The 25,660-nt window shown below is 44.0% G+C and overlaps 1 protein-coding gene across 1 annotated transcript in view; it reads right to left on the minus strand.

Annotated features, from left to right (window-relative positions):
* LOC147725095 (uromodulin-like) overlaps positions 1–25,660 on the minus strand; it is a 215,732-nt gene that overhangs the window by 32,419 nt on the left and 157,653 nt on the right. Inside the window, exons 4-5 of the mRNA XM_086918168.1 lie at positions 11,089–11,306; positions 9,855–10,015 (exon numbers count right to left, since the gene is read on the minus strand). Coding sequence (XP_086774294.1) covers positions 9,855–10,015; positions 11,089–11,306 — 379 coding nt within the window. The remainder of the gene's footprint in view (positions 1–9,854; positions 10,016–11,088; positions 11,307–25,660) is intronic.

Raw genomic sequence — 25,660 nt, forward strand, 5'->3', positions numbered from 1 at the left:
CATGTCCCCCCACACTTTGGAATGTGTTGGCTCACTCCCTGTCACACACTCTGACGCGTATCTGGAACTCTTCCCTGACATCCAGCACCTTTTTAGATATCTGGAAACACGCGACTCTCCTCCAGCTGAGGAAAAAAACAAATGGGTATTCTGGGGATATGACCAATTGCAGGCACATCTCTTTGCTGCCAGCACCTGCAAAGATGTTGGAAAAATGGGTGCAGCAGCTAATGTCCAACTTTATCAAGAGGGAGAGCATCTTACACGATACCCAATCTGGCTTCAGGTTGGGATGTAGTACATAGACAGCCCTCCTGGAGGTGGCTGAGTTAGTTAGACAGGCGTCAGATTCAGGGGCATCTGCAATGTTGGTGCTCCTGGATCTTTCGGTGGCATTTGACAACGTCAACCACACCTTGCTGTCTGAGAGACTGCAGGAAATGGGTATTGAAGGCACCATTCTGGCTGGGTAAAATCCTACCTGGATAATTGCACACAGAAGGTTGTGCTCCAACCATTTCTGTCTTAGCCAAAACAGCGCCGTATGGAGTCTCCCAGGGGTCAGCGATGAGCCCTCTCCTGTTTAATCTGTACCTTGCTCCATTGTTCACCCTGATAGCCAACTGGAGGGGTAAGAGAGATCTCCCATGCAGATGACACCCAGTTGGTCTTCACTTTTAAATAGCGAACCAAGGTCGCCTTTGAGAGTTTCAAAGGGTGCCTGAAAGACATTGCGTTGTGGATGAACAACAACAAACTCAAGCTTAACACCGGAAAGACAGAGGTGCTGTTCTTCGGGAAAGAGCCACCCTCAGCTCCGGATCTCTGATGGTCTATAGAAATGGGTCCCCCACCCTCCCCGACAAATTGTATAAAAAACCTGGGTGTCTCATTTTCATCTCAGATACGTCAGGTGACAGCTACCTGCTTCTGTAAACTGAGAAATTTTAAGAAATGTCTGCATCTGCTGCCTGAGAAGTGCAGAAAAATCTTGGTACATGCCTTAGTGACATCCAGGCTGGAATATGCTAACAGCCTTTACCTGGGTCAGCCTAAGTACCTGATTAAGAGCCTACATATGGTGTAAAATACGTCTGCGAGACTGATCAGGTGAATGCCTTTTCGCGAGCATGTCTCTCCACATCTAAAAACACTTCATTGGCTCCCAGTGGCCAACATAATTAAATTTAGGGCCTTGACACTGGCATTCCGAGCTAAAGCACTAAAGAGTGGACTCCCTGCAAGCTGAAGGTTAACAGAGCTAACCTGGCCCACCAAGAATCCCCAGCCTGGAGAACTACCAGTGAATTTGAAAGGGTTTTGTCCAAGTGGATTGTGGTAACTGAAGTCCATTTCAAGGACCATCTTGGAGATTCCAGACCCGTGGAGTAGGTTTTGGACACTTTGAGACCCTTTGGAAAACTTCAGGAAGAAGTTCCAGAGGTTTGGAGAAGTTTGGAGCAACTTTGGTAAAAAGCTCTATAAGTGGACCGACTCACTCTGGCCAGCCAAGCTGACAACCATCAACCATGAGTTGGCCTGCCGCCCAGGTTCTTCCGGCTGAAAAGCTCCAGGGGTCCGACTTCCAGAGTTTGATCGGGCATAGGCATAAACCCAAGCTGGCGAACCCTCACTGAATCCGGCCTAGTGAAAAGCATTGAGGGACCCTGCAAGAAAAAGCTCTGCAAACATTTCTAATTCTGAACTTAGAAAAGGTGACCGGGCCAACCATGAGAGCCAAGCCACCCACCATCAACTGTGTGCCAGCCTGCATCCCTAGCTCGTACCGCTGGAAAGCTCCGCAGGTTGGACATCCATAAGTTTGACTGGGAGTTCGTTGCAAGACAAGCTGGCGAACCCTCACCGAATCAGGCGTGGCTGAGAGATTCGACGGACCCCGTGAAGAAAAGCCCCAGAAAAGTTTCTAAGTCAGAAGGTAAAAACTTTGACCGAGACCTACTGCAAGGAGTGTGTCTCGGTCAAAGACTGCAAGGAGTATCCCCTGCAGGGCTTCATCATGGTCGGCCTGAAACTTTGACTTTGAGCAGGTCCAGCATGACCAGATGTACCAAAAGGGGATATACGTTTCTATGTGCTATATCATGCAAAAAATGTTAAAAGTCATATTCCTGTTTCCCTGCATTGGATTTTTTTCATTTTAAAGAAAAAAATTTTTTTTAATTTTATAAATTGGTGTTTGATTTTTATTGTATTGTGTCTTAATTATTTACTGAATTGGTGTTTTTAAATGCTTTACATACCTGCTAACAGCCAAGCTAGCAAGGGTTGAGCATGAGAATAATTTTCAAAGACTGGTATAGCTATATATTGAGTTAGTGTCCTTATTGCCGGGGACAGATATACATTTGCCCCTACTATTAACCCACTCTCCAACATCCAGACCAAGCACTCTTGAACAATACTGTCTACAAGTATGGATGACATGTGACTCCTACACCCTGTAGTGTTATTTAACATTTCCTATACACAGATTTACACACCTATGATTGACTGCCTCTGTGTAGTGTGAATGATGTAAAGTGTTGACAACCTGCACTTGTATGAGTGGCGCTGTATAGCTAATTGAATGCTTCTGAGAGAGTAGGTATGGAGACTTGCGCAGCACTATTAAAGGGTGGTAGTGAGTGAATCTGTGTCGGAGCTGGGTTGTTGAATACCAAGGCTATCTATCTGATTTCATCTCCTGCCTCCTTTATCCACCAACATACTCTCCCTCCACATTATCTCACTCTTCCAGGTTCTTTCTCATCTTTGCTTTCTCCGTATGCTCTGTTTTCCATATTTTCCTTCCTCCTTCTGCCAACAACTCTTGATGCCTTTCTCTTGTTCAGTTTTACACTCTGATGGTTTAAATATTGTACCGGTCTCTAACAAAGAATACAGTTCGCCTCACCTGCAGACACCAACTTAAATTAAGCATCATTAGCTTGCAGCCCACAAAGGAAATGCCTGAGTGGCTATTCCGGCCCTTTCTGCATTGTATATCCTTCCTGAAGAGCAGATACACCCTTTTCTCTCCTTTCTGCAAGACACAAGGATCCTAGCCTTCTCCCTTCCCTATGGAAGGGAGAAGTGTGCGTGGCGATCGGTCTCTCCGAGTGCCAGGGAACCGCCCGCCATTGGAATATGGCGGGCAGTAATACAGTCATCAATGGTGGTGGGACTGTCAACGATGCAGTGATGTGCCTGTCCCACCACCATTATAATCACCCCCTGAGTTTAATGTGCATGCAAATCCAACATTACCAACCCCATCTAAGTTGCACTACTTGTGCTGAAAAAGTCCAATGGAGGTACCAATGACAAGGTGGACTGGCCTCAAGGGTCTTGAGACCTCAGTGACAGAGTCACTGTCGCTCTAGTGTGAGCTTCTTCGTATGCCTGCTCGCAAGACTGGAGATGAACTGCATGGATTGTGGTGGACAGGCCTTCAAGGTTAACCACACTTGCCACCGTTAGGGTTCACCTGCCGGTGCTAAGACACCAGAGCTTCTAAGGTCTATCGGGCCTTCTAAGGTGTAGCATCGGAATGAGCTCTGTCAGGAGTGTGGTCTGGTGGACTGGTCATGAAGGTTGAAAATGGTGCTCCAGTTCCAAATTTGGCAACTCTGGCCAGAGTGCCAATTCCTGTCCCCCACTGAACACCATACTGCCGCACTGGGTTAAACTGGCACTGCCTTCAGCTACAACCCAATTGTGCTGAGACTCAATTCAAATTATGCATTGGACAAGAGTAAAATTCTGACTGAAAAAAAGTAACAACACCCTGTAAAAAGCAAACACTGAATGCAAAGCTGAGCAAAGTATGTGAAATGTAAGCAGGAACAACAAGGTTACCTTAAATGTTTTAAACTCATTATTCAGAAATCAGTAAGTGATTTTGTCTGAAAAGTTTTGGACATGACTACAGGACTAGGAAGGGCCGTTTTAAAGTCCATTGCTTATATCATTATAAAATATAAGCAGTTTGCTTTAAAAAAGAAGACCAAATCCCTCAACACAGAGCTGTGGTACACATGTTATAGGCTACAATAATTAAAACAGTTGAAAACGCTCATATTAAACGTTTTCAAGTCCACCCCTCAACCAGGTATTGCAGTCCCTTTATGAATGGTGCACTTCCCCACCCTGGGAAAACAATGTTGTTCAAAGAAAGAAGATAAAAAGAAAGTAGCGCTTCACTGGAAAACTCTGTAAAGGAGCGCTAAGGTGCATGGATGTAAATAACAATCTGGCCTGTCTGCTGACCACTCTGTATTGCTTTCTTTGGTTATTTATTAGTTTTCCTTATTTTGATACTTTGTTCTCTCCGTCCCGAGGTTGTACTGTGGAATAGAACCCTGTTAGAAAATTCGGACATTTCCAGCTAAAGTGTTCTGCTCATTTTTGGATCCTTTTCACGGGGGAACAAATAAAGAAAATGTGAGGCAAGAGAGAGTATGTAACAGCTGTCTATTGAAATCCGCACATAAAGATAAGCGAGACAGCGACAGAAAGAGATGGAGGAATAAGAAGAGAGGGGGGGGGGGGAAGCTACCAGAAGCAGAGCAGGAGAAGCTGACACTGGCCTTGCCTTCTCTGGGAATGACGGTAAAGAGACAAGAGTTTTTTCCCTTCTCTGCCCTTCCCAGACTGGCCAAGCCTTACGGCAGCATAACAAAGGGCAGAGGGCGGGTGGCCTCTTTTGACTGCAGGCAGGTGAATCACACGTCAAGTACAGGCCCATTAGGTAGCGCTTTCACGCCTATTGGCCCTGTGCATACCAGAAGGGAGAGGGGAAATTCTTTTGTCCCCTCGTCCCCCCCACCGTTGTCACCCGTGTTCTCCCCACTCGAAAATCTGGGGGGGACATGTCCCCCACGTCCCCCACAGTTCCTACACCCATGATGTCAGTTTAATGTTGAGGGGCTTTCATCTAAAGCACTGGTGCTCAACTGTGGTCTTCCAGCAGCAGAGATGTGCCATATGTACAAGACATATGTTTTCATGCAATCAGTGGTACTCATTTACATAGGGGTGAAGCTAACTTTGACATTGCTGGAGAGAGAACCTGTGATGCAGCAGTGTCTTGAGCTATGCGGCCTGCTATTGGCTGCCTTTGGAAGTCTCCTATGCACTGCACAACCTCTCCGGTCAGTCCTCCTCTGTGAAGCGCCGAGCACGAAGAAGGCACAATCTAGGAATAGCGCATGCGTGTGACTTATTTTGTCATTTTTAGTACCCACAACTTTGATCTGTTTGTCTAGCGCTGCCCACCGACTTTGCCCTTTTCTAAGGCGCTGAGTCGAGGGAAGTTAAAACGTGATCCACTAGGGCGCGATCCGCGGTTTTACATCTCAGCTGATTATTTGTTGAGGCGGCCTTTTTTGCATCCAAACACTGTTTTGCAACCCAATCATGTACCAAGACTTGCAGGAGCAAGCGTGAAAATGCAAAACTGGAGGAGCTTTCAAAACGTAACGTAAGAAAGGTTGACATTTCTGGAAGAGTCGTGTTCTGCTATTGCACAAGCCCTTTTTGCTCGTTACACACCGCCTTCAATCATCCAGAAATGAAAAAGATGTTGTATCTTTATCTCCCGTTTTCTTCTTTGCTCTTGATTTTGTCCAGACCCCCTCTTAATTTGTGAATGAAAGGTGTGTGTGTGTGTGTGTCTGAAAGGCTGACAGGGTCGTTGCGCCCCATCCCCTGTTCTGCTGTTGCATCCTGTCGGGATATCTGCCCAGGGCAGCTGTATCTCTGTGCCATGCAGATTTGTGCCTTCGTCTGTGTTGTCTGGAGTTAATAGCGTTGATAGTAGATTCAGGCGGGGTTTTAAGAGCGAGTGTTGTGTTGCTTGGTTCTGGAGCTCGGCTGATGTTGCAGAATCCCATTCGTTACCTGGTGAGGTGGCAGGCAGTCGAAGGTGGGCGCCATATAGCGGAAGACTAGATGTGCCGCGCTGCCACTCCCTCTTTATTACAACACATACGTAAAAAGAATGCCAAGGATTATTTTGACAGATTGGGTATTATTCACAAGACCACTTCCTTATACAATTCCAATGTGAACGGTGCGATCGAACGCTTTAACCGTGTCCACTAGAATATCATCCAGCTAGCTGTGTGTAGACTCACAGTTAGGAAATCTAACTGGAGCAGGCTCTGTGGGGCTAATGTGCATCTAACAATGAAGCAGCAGGGCTTTCACCCCTTGCGTTAATGAGGAGTAGAAATCCTGGAACTAAATATAATCCTGGTTGGCTGTTTGCACTCAATGTGCATCATTGACCTGTGGAGGGAGTGTATGAGAGGATTGGGTCTGCTCAGCTTGAGAATAAGTCTGTGTGACAAGAAGCATGATAGTAAATGTAGTATTACAGCTGTTAGTTAGTGGGTACGTGTTAAGAAACCAGGCAAAGTCACAGAGAGGTCATTTCATGAGTCCATTATAAGTAATTGAAGTTTAGAAGAATGCAGTAGCCTTCATGATGGGAGTGTGCAAAAACAAGGGCAGACTCGGGTGGTGGTGGTGGGGCGAGAGGCGGGAGGATAGGGGCAGACTGAAACAGAAGAGACTAAGCAAAAAAGAACAGACTGGCTAAAACTGCTCCGGGGCCTTTACCTGATGGTTTAAATTTGCTGCCCTTCTGGTTGAGGATCTATTTCAGGATACTGCTCCTTACTATTTTTTATAAAGGTGAACTGTGTTTTTGAACGAGTTCAGCAGCACTTCCGTGCGGCAGCTGAACGAGTGAAAACCTGCCATATTTGAAAAGTATAAGAGAAAGCACTTTATTTACTTCTTGCAATACACAGAGTTCCATAAGAGTACCAAAGTGTTTTAGTGGGGTAACAAAACAAATAGTAAATGTTAAAAACCATCCTTTAATTTGTGAAAATAGTAAGTGCAGTGCCCCAAAGTTTTTCTTAGCAGCCTATCTGTCTAGTTTAGTCTTAATTCCCTCTGCATCAGGGGCGGCTGGTGACATTTTACAGTGGTGTGCGCAAACTGATTTGGAAGTGCGGGCCCCAGGCCACTCAGTCCGGCGGCGAACCCCCCGACCCACATACACAACACTCAAAAAAATGTATTCACACACGCATACACACAAACACATCCATTCACAACACTCTCCACCAAACATTCATGCATACACACACGCTCGCACCAAAAACTTTAAAATAAAAGAAAAACACACACACTTACATTGCTGCCGGTCCCGGTCCGCGCCACCTCTGGGCTCTGCTCCCCACACGTCACAGGCTCACAGCGCCCCTGGCCAATCCTGGTGCCAGGTGCACAGGTACCTTCTCGCCTGCAGCACGCCCATTAGGGCTCCTAATGGGCATGCGCAACGTCGCAAAAACACAAGTGCGCATGTGTGGGCACGGGTAAAAATTCACCCTTCGTCCCCACTCATGCGCACTTGTGTTGCCGCCTGTACAAACATGTCAATCAATCAACATGACGCCATTGACATGATTGTCACAGTCTTAACTCTAAAATGCCGAGGGAGCTGCGGGCGGCTTCGGGCAGGGGGGCCTACGCCCCCATGCCCCAATGGACGAACCGCGCCTGCTCTGCATACTCTTTCTTTCACCACTCGCACTTTCTGACTCTATCTCATGTGGCTCTTTGTGTGTGTGGCACTCTGTGTGTGAGTGTGGCTCTGTGTGTGTGTGTGTGTCTGTGTGTGTGTGGCTCTGTGTGTGTGTGTGTGTTTCTCTCTGTGTGTGGGGCTGTGTGTGTGTGGGGCTGTGTGTGTGTGGGGCTGTTTGTGTTTGTGTGGGGCTGTGTGTGTGTGGGGCTGTGTGTGTGGGGCTGTGTGTGTGGGGCTGTGTGTGGGGCTGTGTGTGTGTGGGGCTGTGTGTGTGTGGGGGGCTGTGCGTGGCTCTGTGTGTGTGTGGCTCTCTGTGTGTGTGGCTCTCTGTGTGTGTGAGGCTCTCTGTGTGTGTATGGTTCTCTCCGTGTGTGGGGCTGTGCATGCGTGTGGGTCTGTATGTGTGTGTGGGTCTGTATGTGAGTGTGGGGCTGTGTGTGTGTGTGGCTCTGTCTGTGTGTGTGGCTCTGTCTGTGTGCGTGGCTCTGTCTCTCTACAACTCACAATACTCACTCAGATACTAACTCTATACTACTCACTCTCAAATATTAACGCTACTAACTCGAATACTTACTATACAACTCCATAACACTCTCTACTCACTGTAATACTCAATATAAACAACTCGCTACTACGCACTCTACTAAATAGCAACTAATGTATAGTACTTACTATAAGACTGTACTACATACTCTGCTACACTCTCTACTACTGAAAATTACTCACTCATAATTAGTCACTATATACTACTCACTCTTTACTACTAAAAAAAAACACAATTTGTATATGTAAGAGTATGACTGTGCATGTAAATGTGTGTAACTCTAAGACTCTTTACTACTCACTCTTACACTCCTTAATACTAAATATTACACTCTAGACTACTCGCTCTCAAATACGCTCTACTAATAACTCTCTACTACTCACTCTAATACTGTACTACTTACTCTACAACTACAATACTGCCTAATAGATTTACTAATGAGAAAAAATGCTGTAACGTACTCACTCTAATACTCTACAAAAAACTGTCTACTACACACAACTTACTACACACTACTACTTTCTCTTTGCTACTCACTCTTTAATATTCTCACTCCTCACTGTACTAGTTATATGACAAATATCTAATACTCTATACTCACTGTACTACTCAATATCAACTACTCACTACTACTCACTCTACTACTAAAGTACTTACTCAACAACTCTCTAATACTCCCTACTCAATTTAGTACACAAATAAATACTCTACAGTACTCACTATAACGCTCTATTACACACTCTACTACACACCCTTTACTACGCTCTCTACTACTCACAAATACTCACTCAAATAGTCACTCTATAATACTCACTATCAAATATTATAAATACTCACTCGAATACTTACTATACGACTCCATAACACTCTCTACTCACTGTAATACTCAATATCAACTACTCGCTACTACTCACTGTACTAAATAGCATCTAATGTATTGTACTTACTGTAATACTGTACTACACACTCTGCTACACTCTCTACTACTCAACATTACTCACTCATAATTAGTGACTATACTACTCCCTCTTTACTACTAAAAATAAAAATACACTATTTATATGTAAAGGTGTGGCTGTGCATGTAAATGTGTGTGTCTCTAGGACTCTTTACTACTCACTCTCTCACTATATAATACTCACTCTCACTTTTTACTACTCGCTGTCTAATACTCTTTTTACTAATAACTCTCTCCTACTCACTATCAACTACTCACTCTACTTCTCTACTACTTACTCTGTGTGTGGGTGCTAATGCAATAGGTCTCGCATATGCAATTGATTAAGCTATTGGCAATGTAAATGACAATGCCATTTATTTATGATTTAAAAAAAAATCATGAGCAATGCCAATAGTTCTACCTTTAATAATGCCGAGACCTTTGCATTGTAAATGCTTGTTTTACATTTTCTTTTTTAATATTGAATGTTACTATTATTATCTACCAGTCTTGGGAAACTACTGTCTGTAGACTCCTGGGAGGACCCTATTCTGCCATTAAACATAATGCACACTGCTTACATTGCCATAGAAAATGCTTCATATAAAAAGAAATGGAAAGAGACAAAACATTATAGAGCAGAATGGAAAGTAACAGCAATTTTGGATGAAGAGTAAAGGAGGGTTACACATCTACATCAAAAATCTGAAGATCGACAAATACTCATTGCTATATTTCTACATTCAGCCCTTTCCAGAGACACCTACCCGATAATAGGATGTAGCGCTGTGAGCAGGCTGGTCTGCATTATCATGTTGTATGTACATGAGAAGGTGAACATCAGGAGGCTGCTAATTATAATCCCATTTAAATTGTCAGGGGGAATATAGAGGACATTGGAGAGAGTCATCTTCTTATCATTATGTATCTAAAACAGAAATGACAGGAATAGAATTAAATATAATTTTTGCTAAAAATATCAGACAAACTTCTACTCATGTTCATATTTTATTTTCTCAGAAGAATAAAACGCTCAGCATTGTGTCAAATTACAACTTTATTTATAGAAACAAATCATTGAACATCTTTTAAGAAAATAAACAACAGCAGTCAAAGTGAAGATGGGATGGAAGAAAAGAGCAGGGGGCATTGGACAAGATAATTTTGCCAAGGTTCACACTACAGCAGTATGATGAACATGCATGCATACATATATATGAACATACATATACACACTTATACAAACGCACAAACATGCACACACACACACATATATCAGGGAGGTCGGCACAGCTCGTAGGTGGAGGAGCGGGAGTGGGAGGGGCTCGCGGGAGGCCTTAAAAATAAATAAATTAAAAAACGTACCTTGCTGCCGCCGGGTCCTGCGTCTTCTCCCCTGCTGCCAGTATCTGACTCCAGGTAGGAACAGGAAGCAGGCAGTCAGGCTCCCACCCCTGAGCCAATCATAACGCTCTTGTGATTGGTCTGAGCGCCGTGAAACGGCGCTCAGCCAGGGCTGTAGGGTGGGCATGTTCTCCATGCAGCCTGCATGGAGAACAGGGGATTATGCTTGACTGTTTTGGGTGGCCCGAGAGGGCCGACCAAACAGACACTGGGCACAGGAGGGTATTCCACTCCTCCCAGGCAGCTCCGCACCCCGTCACGCACTGCCGCAGCAGGAGGACAAAATTGAATGATAATACCATTCTGATATTATCATTTTATTTTTTCCTTTCTTTGCTGCTCCTGGCAGTGAGGCGATGCTCCTACGCCTTAGAGGAGGAGCAGCCACTGATATATATACATACATACATTCATACATACATACATTCATGCTGAAGAGTCATTGACTGTGAAATACTGAATCCTACTGTGAGGAGTCCAGAGTTGAGTTAGGATTCCTTCTCATTTATCTCCTGCTCATGAAGTAATTTTTTATATGACAACCACCACCTTTCCTAGCTGACTGTCGTATAGTGCACAGAGTGTGTCCTCTCTTACCTTCATCTCATTTCCACACCATCCTGCCTGTGGAATGGCTTTAACTTGGATCACCCGTTCATTTCCCACCACCAGCAGCGAAGTTGTGACTGTGCAGTTTGTATCTGCAAAATGCATCTGTGTGAGGCTGTACCTGAACCTCTCCAGGAGGCACTTGTTGAGAGACAATGTAATTGCTGAACCTTCACACTGCACATTGGGAACAATGTCACTGCGACCTGCAACAAAACACGACCCGTTGAGAAATACATGCACATACAGCTTATTTACCACTCCAGGAGTGTAGCATTCTGCAAGGCCTATCATTTTAATGGGTAGCTAACATAGAAACACAATAACCATAAAATGTACTGTTTCTTTCTGATTGAATATTTCTGCTCATTTGCAGTTGTTTTGAAATGTTGGCACACATTCTAGCAGAACATCACAGACATCACCCCTACAGGACACTATTCTCTGCTTTTTTTAGGTCTTGCTACAGGAAGCTTTAGCTAAGTGGGCAGGCCTGTTATCGACACACACACACATTTTGCACCCTATGCATATATTCCCCTTCATATGCATAGACATAAAGACATGGGCTTTGGGCAGTTCCAGCTTCTTCAATCAGGCAGTGTTTCAGACATTAGCTCCATGGGCAAGCCTTCACAATTTAGGGCAGCCCATGGGATTTAGAAGATCAATATATAAGGTAACAAATACCTCCCTGTCACCACTCCCCCTACAAGGATCGACGGAGATGGCAGCCATGGCAGTAACACTTATGGCCCTTATTATGAGTTTTTGGTGGAGCGGTGGTGTGGCGGTGCAAACAGCAGTGCCTCAGATCCGCCGAAGATCGCCCCGCTTGCCCGTCAGATTACGATTTTCAAGTAGTCTGGCAGGTGGGCGGCGTGGCAGTGCCTCTTTTAAAGAGGACAGTGCCTTTATTTATTTATTTGTTTGTTTGTATAGCGCCGGAATTAACCCCGAAGGGGTATCTCTACGCTTTGGACGGAAGGCAGAACATGAGGCTGAATTGCAACATCACAGATGGAAAAGAGTAGTTTTAAGCTGTTTTCTAAATTGAAGGTGGTCTGAACAGTGTCTCAGATGCAGAGGAAGTTCGTTCCAGGATAGGGGACCAAGATGGGAAAGAGCCTTCCTACCCAGTCTGGCTTTCTTGACTCGAGGGACCACAAGAAGAGATTTGGATCCCAAGCAGAGGGACCTAGAAGGCAGATAAGGTGTGAATTTCTCAGAGAGATAGGCGGGCCAAGGTTAAATAAAGCCTTGTGGATGTTACAACAGACTTTGAACTTGACCTGCTCACGTATAGGAAGCCAGTTCAGCTGGCAAAGAAGAGGGCTGGAGCCAGTCCTGGGAGGGGCACTGAGGACCAATTGTGCTGCAGTGTTCTGGACTACCTGCGGTCTGCTAAGTGAGACCTCATTAGCAGAAATCAACAAGTCATTTCAGTGGTCCAGACGGCTTAATATAAGTGCCTGAGTCACAGTCTTCCGTGTTAAGTCAGGAAGCAAAGGAAAGACTCGGCGTAGTAGGCCCATTGTGTGAAAACAAGAACCGGCTGCCTGAGAGGCATGCTCCTTTAAGGTAAGAGCCTGATCAAGATGAATGCCTTAATCTTTGACCAGGGATTTAGGATCAGAGCGAACCCCAAGGTCAGCTGCCCACCAATCCGGAGTCCATAGTAGGGGAGCCTCCCCAAAGAGCAGAATCTCTGTCTTCCCAACATTACATTGGAGGAAATTACTCTTCACCCAGTTAGAGACAGCTCTCATACCAGAGGAGAAGGTTGCCTGTACTGTTGGAGTGAATTTGTCAAATGGGAAAAGCAGTTGTGTGTCATCGGCGTAAGAGATGGGAATGAACCTACATGCCCTGAGGAGGTCGGCCAAGGGAGCAACATAGATATTAAACAAGGTGGGACTCAAACAGGAGCCCTGGGGCACTCCCTTGGTTAATTCCATAGGCACCGAGCAGTACAAGCCAAGGATGACGGTCTGAGAACGAGAAGAAAGAAAACTTGTCATCCACTGCAGAGCAGAATCTCTAATTTCAGACGCCTGCAGTCTCCTGAGCAATATCTGGTGTGAAACCGTGTTGAACGCGGCTGATAGGTCCAACAGCACCAGAATCATAGATTGGCCCCTATCTAGGGCCATCCTGATGTTATCCGTGACTGCAAGCAGAACTGATTATGTGCTGTATTTGGGTCTGAAGCATGACTGAGAGGAGTCTAGGCAACTAGCCTGTTCGACATGGTTGGAGAGATGTTTATTTATGTGCTTCTCCAAAAGCTTGCTCAGGAAGGGAAGGAGCGAAATGGGGTGGAGATTAGAGAGGTCCGCTAGTGGAGCCTTGTTGTTCTTGCTTATAGGCATGACCTGTGCTCCTTTCGATTCTGATGGAACATGACCCTCTCTCAGTGAGAGATTGAAAAGACCCTGAATGAGAGAAGAGAAATGGCAGGCCAGAGACATGACAACTTTTTCCAGAATGGTATCTAGGGGGAACCTGATTTGACCATGTGAAAAAGAGTATCTACATCTGTTAGTGTCACAGGAGGAAAACTCTTTAGCAACCGAGAGGTTGCCTGTGCTGGCAGATTGGATGACATAGAGTCCACAGGCTGGCTCCCTGACGGGACTATTTTTTGGTATATGAGCTCTATTTTCTGTCAGAAGTATTGGGCGAAAAGGCACCGCAATGGGACCACACTACAAGATTCCTGCATGGCATGAACTTGAAAGTCCATGTCATTCAGGAACCTATGTACATGCATTCAGGGGGGCACATGTATTGCCCCCCTGTGTGCATCCACATGCTGTTGAGGCACAGGGGGGCCCTGTAGAGCCCCCTTTGATTCTTCTCTTCCAAGGTGTACATGGAGAAAGAACCTCCATATAAACCTTGGAGAAGAGGAAACCTGTAATATACTTGGAAGGACCGCGTTGGTCCCACCAAGCATATTGCAGTCTCTGACAGCTACTCCAGCGGTCCCAGGGTGGTCTAACTGGCCAACTCGTAATGGGGCGGTTGGACCGCCGGGGCAGCAGTGGCTTGACCTGCAACCACCATGCCACTATGAGTCTGGCAATCCTTGGACTGCCAGACTTGTAATTGGGCCCTTATAAGGTGTCCTCTCCATTCCTTTAAACTGCTGCACCCTTCACCGATTCGCCGACAAGCTAATCAGTTCCTGCCCGGTAGTTGGTAGCTTTGACTATCAACATGGTGGCTGCTAGGAGAGACTCTGTGTTACTTGGGTAACCAGCTCTTTGGTGCAGGTAACCTGGGGGCGGTGCAATCATTATGTTAGGAATACATGAGATGCCACTGAAACAACACAGGCCCGCACTTTCCAACAATTCTGATTGGCCTGGCTCCTTATTCTTCTGCCACTGCATAGTCCATATTATTTCAACTCCAGTTCACTATTCTTTATAACTCTGGACATCAGAGTACTAAGTGTGATGCTGGTGGTGTAACAAAATCTTAGCCCCCTCTCCCCCCTCCCCCTGCAAGGTAGGCTTTTTAGGTCTCACCTGGAAAGCTAATTTGCTGTCTAGGCGAGACATGTTGTTTACTCTTAGTGAACTTAGAGGCCACACATTACTTCAAATTCTCTCTCAATTGCTGAGCTCCTGCAGGTTAGCTCTGCAGTCAGCACTTCTCTCTTCTTGCACGTGACACTCTCCTTGTGCATGGCACAAGTACTTGTATTGTTATGCCTGTGCTTTTGGGAGCTATTTTTTTTCTTTTTTTCAAGCCACTCTATAGAGTGGTTGGATCTGTTGTTTGCTCCCTCCCTGTTGTCTGTGTTTGCTTGTTCCCCCTCCCTCTCATTGCTGTGCCCCAACCCAGCAAAACTAATGAGCCAAAAGGTCAGAAACCTTTGTCCCAAACTCTGACTTTTGTTTTTGTTACAGCTTTTATATAGAGTGCACTTGACCCAAAGGTGTTGGAGTGCTTTACACAACGCAACATTCATTTTGTGTAGGCACGGGGAGATTACGTGAATTGCTAAGGTTCAGGGATGTTGAACAAGCACAGACTCTAAACTGGTTCCCCAGCTCCAAAGTCGAAAGCTTTGGCAGTTACACCACATCCTCTCTCTTTGAATGGAGGTATCAGATGGAATTAAACAGGCTTATGCAGATGTTATGTATGTTTGCTCTGGGAAGCTCTGCCTTCTGGGACTTCAAACGAGGAAGCAAAATGTGCTATTTCTCTGCAAAATTTTCACCTGCACAACAGACAAAAATAAAAAAAAAACTATGAAGCAGGTAGTGCTGGCCACTTCATGCTGCTTTTCTTACAAGTGCTGTAATCCACAATTCACCACTCAACTTTCTGTTCAACACCCACACCCGATTGACATAGTTAGTAGCTCGCCCATAGGCGAGACCGATTGGCTCTGCCAATGCAGGTTAAACCAAGGAATCACTGATGCGTGTTTACATTCCTTGCGCACTACCCCTTAGGCCAATGTGCCATTAAATAGTTTATTAAACATAGGGATAATGGTCTCCACTGCCCCAGCCAAAATGCTGGGTGGACAGGAGCCAATAGGATGGCAGGGGCACATTTAAAATGACCTTTCTGTTCTCTTCCAGAGAAATTTCCTAAAAGTTGAGAAGTCCGCCAGCAGTTTGTACTTGAGCCACCCAGGTCTCGAAAGCTGAGGGAATAGAAGAGCCAGATGATTTCCCTGTGTGAAGCTACCTTGAATAGATGCTAAATTGTCTTATAAAAACAAGATAACTTATCACACAATTTCTGGGAAGGAGAAATGCTAAGTGTACAATGATCTGACCATGTCACTGTATGCTGAGGTCTCCAATGATCTGACCATGCCACTCTATATGGAGGTCTCCATTGATCTGACCATGTCACTCTATGCAGAGGATGCCAATGATCTGACCATGTCACTGTATGCTGAGGTCGCCAATGATCTTACTATGCCATTCTATATGGAGGACACCAATGATCTGATCATGTCACTGTATGCTGAGGTCTCCAATGATCTGATCATGTCACTGTATGCTGAGTTCTCCAATGATCTGACCATGCCACTCTATATGAAGGTCGGCAATGATATGACCATGCCACTCTATATGGAGGTCGCCAATGATCTGACCAAGCCATTCTATATGGAAGTCGCCAATGGTCTAATCAAGCCATTATACATGGAGGTCGCCAATCATCTAACCATACCAATCTATATGGAGGCCTCCAATGATCTGACCATGTCACTCTATATGGAGGCCTCCAATGATCTGACCTTGTTACTCTATGTGGAGCTCGCCTAGGATCTGACCATGCGATTCTATATAGAGGTCGCCAATGATCTGAGCATGCCGCTTCATATAGGTGCTGATTATGATCTGACCAAGCCACTGTACATGTAGGTCACCTATGATCGACTATGGGATACTTTATGGAGGTCACCCATGATCTGAGCATGTCACTGTATGCTGAGGTCTCCAATGATCTGACCATGCCACTCTATATGGAGGTTGGCAATGATCTGACCATGCAACTCTATATGGAGGTCGGCAATGATTTGAGCATGTCACTGTATGCTGAGGACTTCAATGATCTGACCATGCCACTCTATATGGAAGTCAGCAATGATCTGACCATGCAACTCTATATGGAGGTCGCCAATGATCTGACCAAGCCACTCTATATGGAAGTCGCCAATGGTCTAATCAAGCCATTATACATGGAGGTCGCCAATCATCTAACCATACCAATCTATATGGAGGCCTCCAATGATCTGACCATGTCACTCTATATGGAGGCCCCAATGATCTGACCTTGTTACTCTATGTGGAGCTCGCCTAGGATCTGACCATGCGATTCTATGTAGAGGTCGCCAATGATCTGAGCATGCCGCTTCATATAGGTGCTGATTATGATCTGACCAAGCCACTGTACATGTAGGTCACCTATGATCGACTATGCGATACTTTATGGAGGTCACCCATGATCTGAGCATGTCACTGTATGCTGAGGTCTCCAATGATCTGACCATGCCACTCTATATGGAGGTTGGCAATGATCTGACCATGCAACTCTATATGGAGGTCGGCAATGATTTGAGCATGTCACTGTATGCTGAGGACGCCAATGATCTGACCATGCCACTCTATATGGAAGTCAGCAATGATCTGACCATGCAACTCTATATGGAGGTCGCCAATGATCTGACCATGCGATTCTATATAGAGGTGCCCAATGATCTGATTTTGCCACTCTATCTGGAGGTTGCCAATGACCTGACGAAGTCGCTCTTTACGGGGATCACCAATGATCTCACCATACCACTCTATGTACAGGTCGACAATGATCTGACTTTGCCACTCTATATGGAGGTCGCCAATGATCTGACCTTCCCACTCCATATGGAGGTCCCAATGATCTGACCATCTGGTATGCCATTCTATCTGGAGTTCGCCAATGATCTGACCTTGCCACTCTATATGGAGGCCCCAATGATCTGACCTTCCCACTCTATATGGAGGTCCCAATGATCTGACCATGCCACTATATAAGGAGGTCACCAATGATCTGACCATGCGATTCTATATGGAGGTCGCCATTGATCTGACCTTGCCACTCTATATGGAGATTTCAATGATCTGACCTTGCCACTCGATAAGGAAGCCACCAGTGATCTGACCATGCCACTCTATTTGGAGTTCTTTTAGAAGTAACAGAACTGATGCTGTACAAATAGCGCCTTATAGAGCCCCTAAGGTAAAGGTCAATTGTGGAGTTCCCCAGGCATCAGCCCTTTCACGTCACCTGTTTAATATTTCTACACAGACTTTAATAAAGGAGTTAACTAGAAGAGGATGCTACATTTTTTAACTATGCAGATGACTCCAAGATTCTGTTATGCCTGGAGAATGTGGAGACAGCCCTATTTTTATTTCAAGATGCATTACGCTTTATTCGTGAGTGGATGAAAACTAATTTCTTGAAATTAAATCTGGAGAAGACACATGTTGTCCTCAATGATCCCCTGGAAGCTTGGACTGATCATTATTTGCCCAGAGATTTGAACCTGCTTCCTAAACTTAATACGGTGGGAAAAAGCTTAGTAATCGTAGAGGAAAACAAGCTAGCTGTGATTTCAAATGGGATATTCTTTCTACGAACAGTGAGGAAGCTTAGGCCTTACTTTTCTTTTGGAGCCATGAAAACAATTATGGCAGCTATGATTGGCAGGAGAATTCACTATTCCACTAGCATCTATTTAGGATTTCTACAATGTGATTTATAGAGACTTCAACTACTGCAAAATGCCGCAGTCAAGCTGCTGTTTAAAGTCCCTCATTTAGCACATTCTCTTCCGCTGTTGAAACAAATTTACTGGCTGCCAATATTACAGCATATCCAGTTTAAGTTTTGTTGGCCAGTTTTCAAGGCTCCCCATGGCCTACCTCCGGATTTCCTTGCTAAGCGTGTGGTGAGATATGCTCCAGCTAAGATTTTGTAGTCATCCACGGCCATCTTATTTATGCTCCCTAGATTTCAAAAATGAAGAATGGGAGGGCAAAGGTTTTCAGTATGACGCCTAGGATTTGCAATTCTCTTCCAGTAGCTATTCAACCAATAACATTATTGGAACCATTTAGACGGGAATTAAAACCATGGCTTTTCGAGGAATCAAGAGATATATGTATTGCCTGTACATCTCATCTTCTCTCTTAGATGTTAGCACCATGATACCTTTGGGACTGTGCGCTTTATAAGTTCTTTATTACCACCACCTAGTTTTTCACATTTTGAATTCTACAAGAAGCTGAAGGCCATGCTTTTTGAGGAGTACCACTGGGGGATTTTCACCTGCTGAGCATCAGGATACCCTTACGAGTGTGATAGAGAGCGATTGTGCTCTTTTGTTTGTAGGGGTGCATCATAATCACAAATAGTCTGAACGTGCATTCATTATCTTGTTGTGTTAACGTTGGTCATTAGAATGTGTACTGTAATAACATGAAGAGTGATGTGTTAGGGAAATTTTTCTATAAAAAGTGAAGGAAACTGACGTTACAATACATGCGTGTTTAACTGAGAACATTAACGTACAGAATGTATGTATGATGCTCGTAATTATTTATGTATTTGATGTGCTCATGTAACATGTTAATTTAGAAATTCTGGGTAAAATGTGCATCCACGTGTAGTTTTATAAGGTCTGCATGTTATTTTCTTATGTTGGCCCATTTCTGTAGGCCTGAAATGCATTTTCCCTGGAAGCTCTCGCATTTGATTTAATAGTTGAATTTCATGTGTTTGTCGGATTTGTTCTTTCTCACGTTTCTGTTGCAAGTGGAGAAATTCATTTAGTTAGAATAACGCTTTTGTTTAGGAGTTATGCTCACGGCAGAGAGGATACATTTGTACAAGGAGAGCTGATAATGTGAGATGGTTTTCTTTCTTACTGGAGAAGGCCTGAGAATCAAGGTCATTGACCCAGAGGCCGGTAGAGTCGGAACGGAGCGGAAAATCACCTGACAGAGCAGTCCAGCAAGATGAGGTGATCAGATGATGTGAAATGGGAGTGTTCTATTATTTTTGTGTTGTAATTAGGAAAAGGGCCCTGGGGGTTGAATGAGGAGAAGAGAAGAATAGGTCGACGGAGAAGGAAGGAGCATCTTAGAATTAGCTCTGTAGATTTATGCTACTTGACCCATACAACGTGAGGGAACTTTTTAGGAAGTCTTCACATGCTGACACCCTTTCTGAACATGCCTGGGATTTCATGTTAGTGGTAGCATAGGGATAGACTAACTCTTTACTTATGACATGCAAATGAATTCCTATCTTGATGTAGGAGCTCTTGTAGCTTGCATTCTGATTTGTAATTTGTAATTCTTTTCATGCTCCAGAAACTCAACTTTGCACGTAGGTTCACCTTAGTATTAATTTCTATGTATCTTTACAACCTTGTCTAGAGGTGTTTGTATGTCCAGTTGTTTTTGGCTTTGTAATAAATCGACTAAACTTAGAACACGGGGTCTGTGATTCTTTGGAGTCATGAAATTCTGTTGTCATGAACCTGAAATGGAAAGTTATTTCTTCCCTCTACATTTCTAAGCAGACACCAATGATCCATTGACCAGGGGTTCCAGAGAAATTTTATGGAAAGTAACTCGGCCCCATCAAGTGATAGTATGCTTTACAAATCTACAGAACATAACATAACATTATATTTACCTCAACATGAATTCGGTATAAATTTAACTTATGTTAATATTTTAAAAGGAACTGTTAACTATTTTCAGACATAGCCTCAAAACCTTCCTTTCAACACCTATCTATTGTGCATTTAGATTTGCAGCATTCTCAGGTTTTTCTCCCTCCATGACCCTCTACTAACACCTCTATGAGTCTTCGGAGGCAGTTCTGCACTCTACAAATGCCTTGAAACAAACAAATTGCATTTGATGCCTTATATTTAAAGCTAGCCATAGTTTCACTTTACCTTTTGTTTTTGTCATTGAATATATAAGGAATATATATGTATATGTTACCACTGTTAAGTTAAGGGTGAGCTGCACTTGCCACTGAAAAGGGAATTTTTGAATTGTGTCTAAAATTTGACCCTGTGGATGGATCTGCACCAAATGTAATAATCACTTAGGGGAGTGATGCAAGTTCTGGCATGCCAATTTTCTTGCATCTGTGCAAAGAGAAAAAAGTTAATGGGGCTTTAAAAACGTATTTGTCCATTTTAGCAGCCATTGCTACTATATTCAAAGTTTCTGAGCAGTTTTACACCAGATTTGGCATAAATGTGGTATTTCCCTCAGATGCTCTGCTTGTATACTTTTATACAAAAACGCCATGACGGTATATTACCAACGCATCAGATCCACCAAAAGAATCTTCATCCAAAACAAGATCCTCATCAGCCAGGAATTCACCAAGCCCCCCAGTGAAACCACGGACATCACCCCTTACCAAGACCTCTGCAACAAGCTCGGATCCTACTTCCATCTGAAAATCAAGGCACTCTACGACAACTTCAACAACCAGACACCCAACTCTTAAATCCACTTCCTGCTCCAGCAACGCCATTCCGCCCACCATCTCTTCCTGGACCCCAGTCACCACTGAAGACACCACTTCGTCCATGAAAGGCATCCACTCAGGGGCCCCACTGAGCTGCCACCACCATTGCTTCTGAACTATGACACACTATCAGCACCACCTTCAAGACCAGCATCTTTCTCGATGACTGGAAATGAGCTGAAGTCAGAGCCCTGCTCAAGAAACCCTTAGCAGAGCCCACCGACCTCAAGAACTACTGACCCATCTACCTCCTACCGTCAATGCACAATTGTCCGAATTCATCAAAGAAAACTCCATCCTCGACTCCTTCCAATCGGGATTCCTCAGCAACCACAGTACCAAAACTGCCCTACTCGCCGCCTCAGACGACATCCGCACCCACCTTGACCAAAAACAGACCGCAGCCCTGATTCTACTTGAACTCTCTGCAGCATTCAATACCGTCTCCCACTGCACACTCACCTCCAGACTTCATGATGCTGGCATACAAAGAACCGCCCTCGACTAGATCTGCTTGTTCCTCAACGGCAGAAACAAAAAAACAGACTACCACCCTTCCTCTCCGAACCCATGGCAACTGCGGAGTGCCCCAAGGATCATCACTCAGCCCAAGCTCTTCAACATCTACATGGCCCTCCTTGCTGCCATCGTCAGACAGCAAGGGCTCAGGATAGTGTCCTACGGCAATGACAACCAGCTCATCCTCTCCCTCACCAAGGACCAAATCAACACCAGACTCAACTACAAGGAAGGAATGAAGGACGTTTCATCCTGGATGAGCAGACACTGCCTGAATCTCAACTTGAAAAAGACAGAAGACCTCATCCTCTTACCCTCCCAATCGGCATCGGGCAACACCTGGTGGCCTACCACTCTCGGCACCCCCCTACACCCACGAACCACGCTCGAAACCTTACATTATACTCAACTCCTCCCTCTCCATGACCTGACAGATATACACCATTGCCTCCACCTGCTTCAACATCCACCAAAAGACCTTCAAGTGGATCCCCCAGGAATCAAGGAAGGCTGTCGCCCCGGTGCTCATCACCAGCAGACTGGACTACGGAAATGCCCTCTATGCCGGGATCAACAAGTCTCTGATACGCAAGCTCCAGACCATACAGAACACCACAGCCAGACTCATCCTCGACATTCCTCGACACAAGCACACCACCCAACACCTACGGAACCTCCACTGGCTCCCCGTTGAGAATAGAGTTACTTTCAAGATACTCACCCACGCCTACAAATGCATCCACAACCCCGGACCCAATATCTCAATGAGAAAATCTCCCTCCACGTATCCAAGAGAAACCTCCGATCCGCCAACCTCGCCTTTGCCGAAAGCCCACACATCCGCAGAGCCAGAAACGGTGGAAGAACCTTCTCCTACGGATCAGTGACAGAATATCGAGGGACATAATATTGACTGCACACAATATCGACGCAAGAATATCGACAGACAAAATATAGTCTACCTATCTACAAACAGGTAAGTGCCAAAATATCGATTCCAAAATATAGTTGTTAAAAATATCATTTACTAAAATATTGAATTTTTAAATTGTCTTAAGATGAATATTAAATTAAATAAATAATAAATATAATTAGGTAAAACATACTTAAAATTCATTAAAACATATTAAAATTAATCAATAATATATTTACTCCCCCCAAAAATTAAACATACATTTGTATTTTTTATATATATTAACTTAATATTAAAAGATGATTATTTATTTTTATTTATAAATTGATAAACACATAATTTAAAATATAATTACATATATATAAATAAACATATCCTATAAATATTATTTTACACTACATTAAATTTAAAAATAGTGAAAATGTTGCATACCATAGGATATAAAATTACTATTCCCACGCCATCAAGTTTAATAGTAGGGAAAATGTTGGATTGCGGGAATGTAAAAATTACTATTCCTACTTTAGTGAGTAGAACAGTAGGGAAAGTGTTGGATAGCGGGTGGGTAAAAATTACTATTCCCACTCCAGTGAGTGGAACAGTAGGGAAAGTGTTGGATAGTGGGTGGGTAAAAATTACTATTTCCACTCCAGTGAGTGAAACAGTAGGTGAAGTGATGGATAGCATAGGGGTAAAAATTACTATTCCCGGGGCGTGGCTTCCGAGCCTTAGGAGATGGCCGCTGTTCCCAGGAGCTCCATAATGGTTGCGTAAAGCAACGGGAACTCTCCAGGCCGGTATTCTTGTTTCTGGGCTCTCAGAGCACAAGATACGATGGTCTGAACCTTGGTTCCATCAAATGCAGCCACTGTGGGAACGCGGGAGGAGCCCAACAAATGTATTTTTAACTTAATTTGCCGGCCACGACTCACCGCATCGTCTCGGCCACCATTTTGTTTTTCCAACGCTCCTTCGGTTTCCCGCCTGAGGCTGTGAGACATTATTTCCTCACAACAGAATGCTCGTTTATCGCCATTTTGGCAAATTTCTTTTGTTTTGGCCTTCATTTTCTCCTTTTGACCACTAATCTTTATGCAGCTGCCTCCTGGACTAATGTTGTTTGCTTTTCACCTCATTCATTAACGAGTCTGAATTTCATCGTTTTTTCAAAAATCTGTGTGACTCCATTAATATAATTTATTCTTCATATTAAATAAGGTGGTCTACCTCTCGCCGCCCTCCATGGCAATGCCTTGCGCTAATTGTAGTGGAGGACTTCATTCCAATGAGGCGGTTTTAGAGGACCATAACCCTTTTACTGTCCTACAAGATCATATGAAAATAGTATCAGTGACTCTGTTGGTTCCAAGGGCTCTCCTCCATCTACACCTCGTCTAGGCGCAAAGCAAGGTTCAAAAATACCCTCTGTATCAGCTTCTACATCAGGAAAACGAGTGAAAGTGAAACCGCCTTCTCCTACTAACTCGTTATCCTCAATATCCATGGAGCTCCTTGTTGACAAAATGTATGCTCTTAAACCACATATGAAGGAAACCAACACCCAACTACAGAATCTGGAAGCTAATTGGTCTCTTAGTGAACAAAGAGTTGGGGACCTAGAGAAACGTGTTGATTCTGTTTAAACATTTACAGGTCAAGTTCCTCACATGTTCAAAGCGATAGAGCATCTGAAACAACAGATTGAAAATGTAGAAAACCACAACAGGCAAAATAACCTGTGCATATACGGCTTAGCTGAAGGCCTTGAAGGCTCTAATCCAATCTTCTGTTTTCAAACCTTCTTGCCAACTCTTCTGGGTTTTCGTGACAATCCATCATTGAATATCCAGCGTGCCATCGCCTGGGTCAGATCTCTCGTTCTTCATCTTCCTCTACAAAACCTAGGGGAGTTATTTTGTTTTTCTTAAAGTAGACAGATTTGCTCAAGGTCCTCCACCCTGCCAACAACACAGAAAAATCTCTTGGAATGGCTCTAACCTCTTTTTTTCCCAAGACTACGCCAAGGTAACTGCTGAACTTCTTAAAAAAAGATTCTTGGAAATGAGACCCTGGCTGCGCAGCCTGAATGCTAGATACGGCTTGTTCCACCCATGCCTCTTCAAAGTGACTTATAATAACAAAACAACTAGTTATGAAGATCCTGCGCTCTTCCAACAATTTTTAAACAGCTGTAAGGTGGAATCAATGGACATGCCTAGGCCATATATTACAATATTATTTGTTTGTTATCTGTTTGTTATTATTTGTGGTTCATCCCATTCCTGATGCATTCTGTGAAATTTTGTTGTAGTAATATGTTCCTTGTTAATTCTCTCTTTTTCTTCTCACCAGTTTTGGGTTTCATGGTCCCTCGCTTTTTTGTTCTCTACATTCTTCCTGGAAGATGTTCCCCTTGCTGTTTTATCCTGCGGTCTTCTGTACGGCGTCCTACCTCCCTTATGTGGCTCCACCAACCCTGTTCTTATTGTCTTCTTGTGATATGTCTTTTTGTGACAGTATGTTTTCACTAAATGTTTGATTTGTGCTGTCCTTTTGTTTTTTGTTGTGTTCATATCTTTTCTCTCTCTCTCCATAATTTTTCATTTCACTCCAATCACTGGTCCTTTTTCTATCTTTTGTATTCTTCTTATGTCTTACCTCACTTTATTCCTTTTACTATTTCATACTTTTCTGCTTTTATATCTGTACTATTCCTCTAAATCAATATTCAAATTCATAAGTTGCCTTACAATGTTTTATTCTTTACATATGTTTGAGTTCTCCCATTAAGCGTCAATGAGTTTTGTCTCATATAGCCACTCTAAAATGAGACATTGTGCTATTCTAAGAAATTCACGTGAAAGATATTGAGATTACTAAATTACGTCATCATTGGGTTGGCCATGTTTTTGCGTCACCTGGTTCAGGGAAGCGTAATGTTGTTGCTATTCTCTTCTATAAATGGTTAAATATCCAACTCATAAATCAAGATAATGATTCTGAAGGCAGATGGGTTGCAGTGTCTTTGTTGATTAACACGATTCA

This window comes from Lissotriton vulgaris, chromosome 4_1 (assembly GCF_964263255.1).
Source record: "Lissotriton vulgaris chromosome 4_1, aLisVul1.2, whole genome shotgun sequence".
NCBI classification, from domain to species: Eukaryota; Metazoa; Chordata; class Amphibia; order Caudata; family Salamandridae; genus Lissotriton; species Lissotriton vulgaris.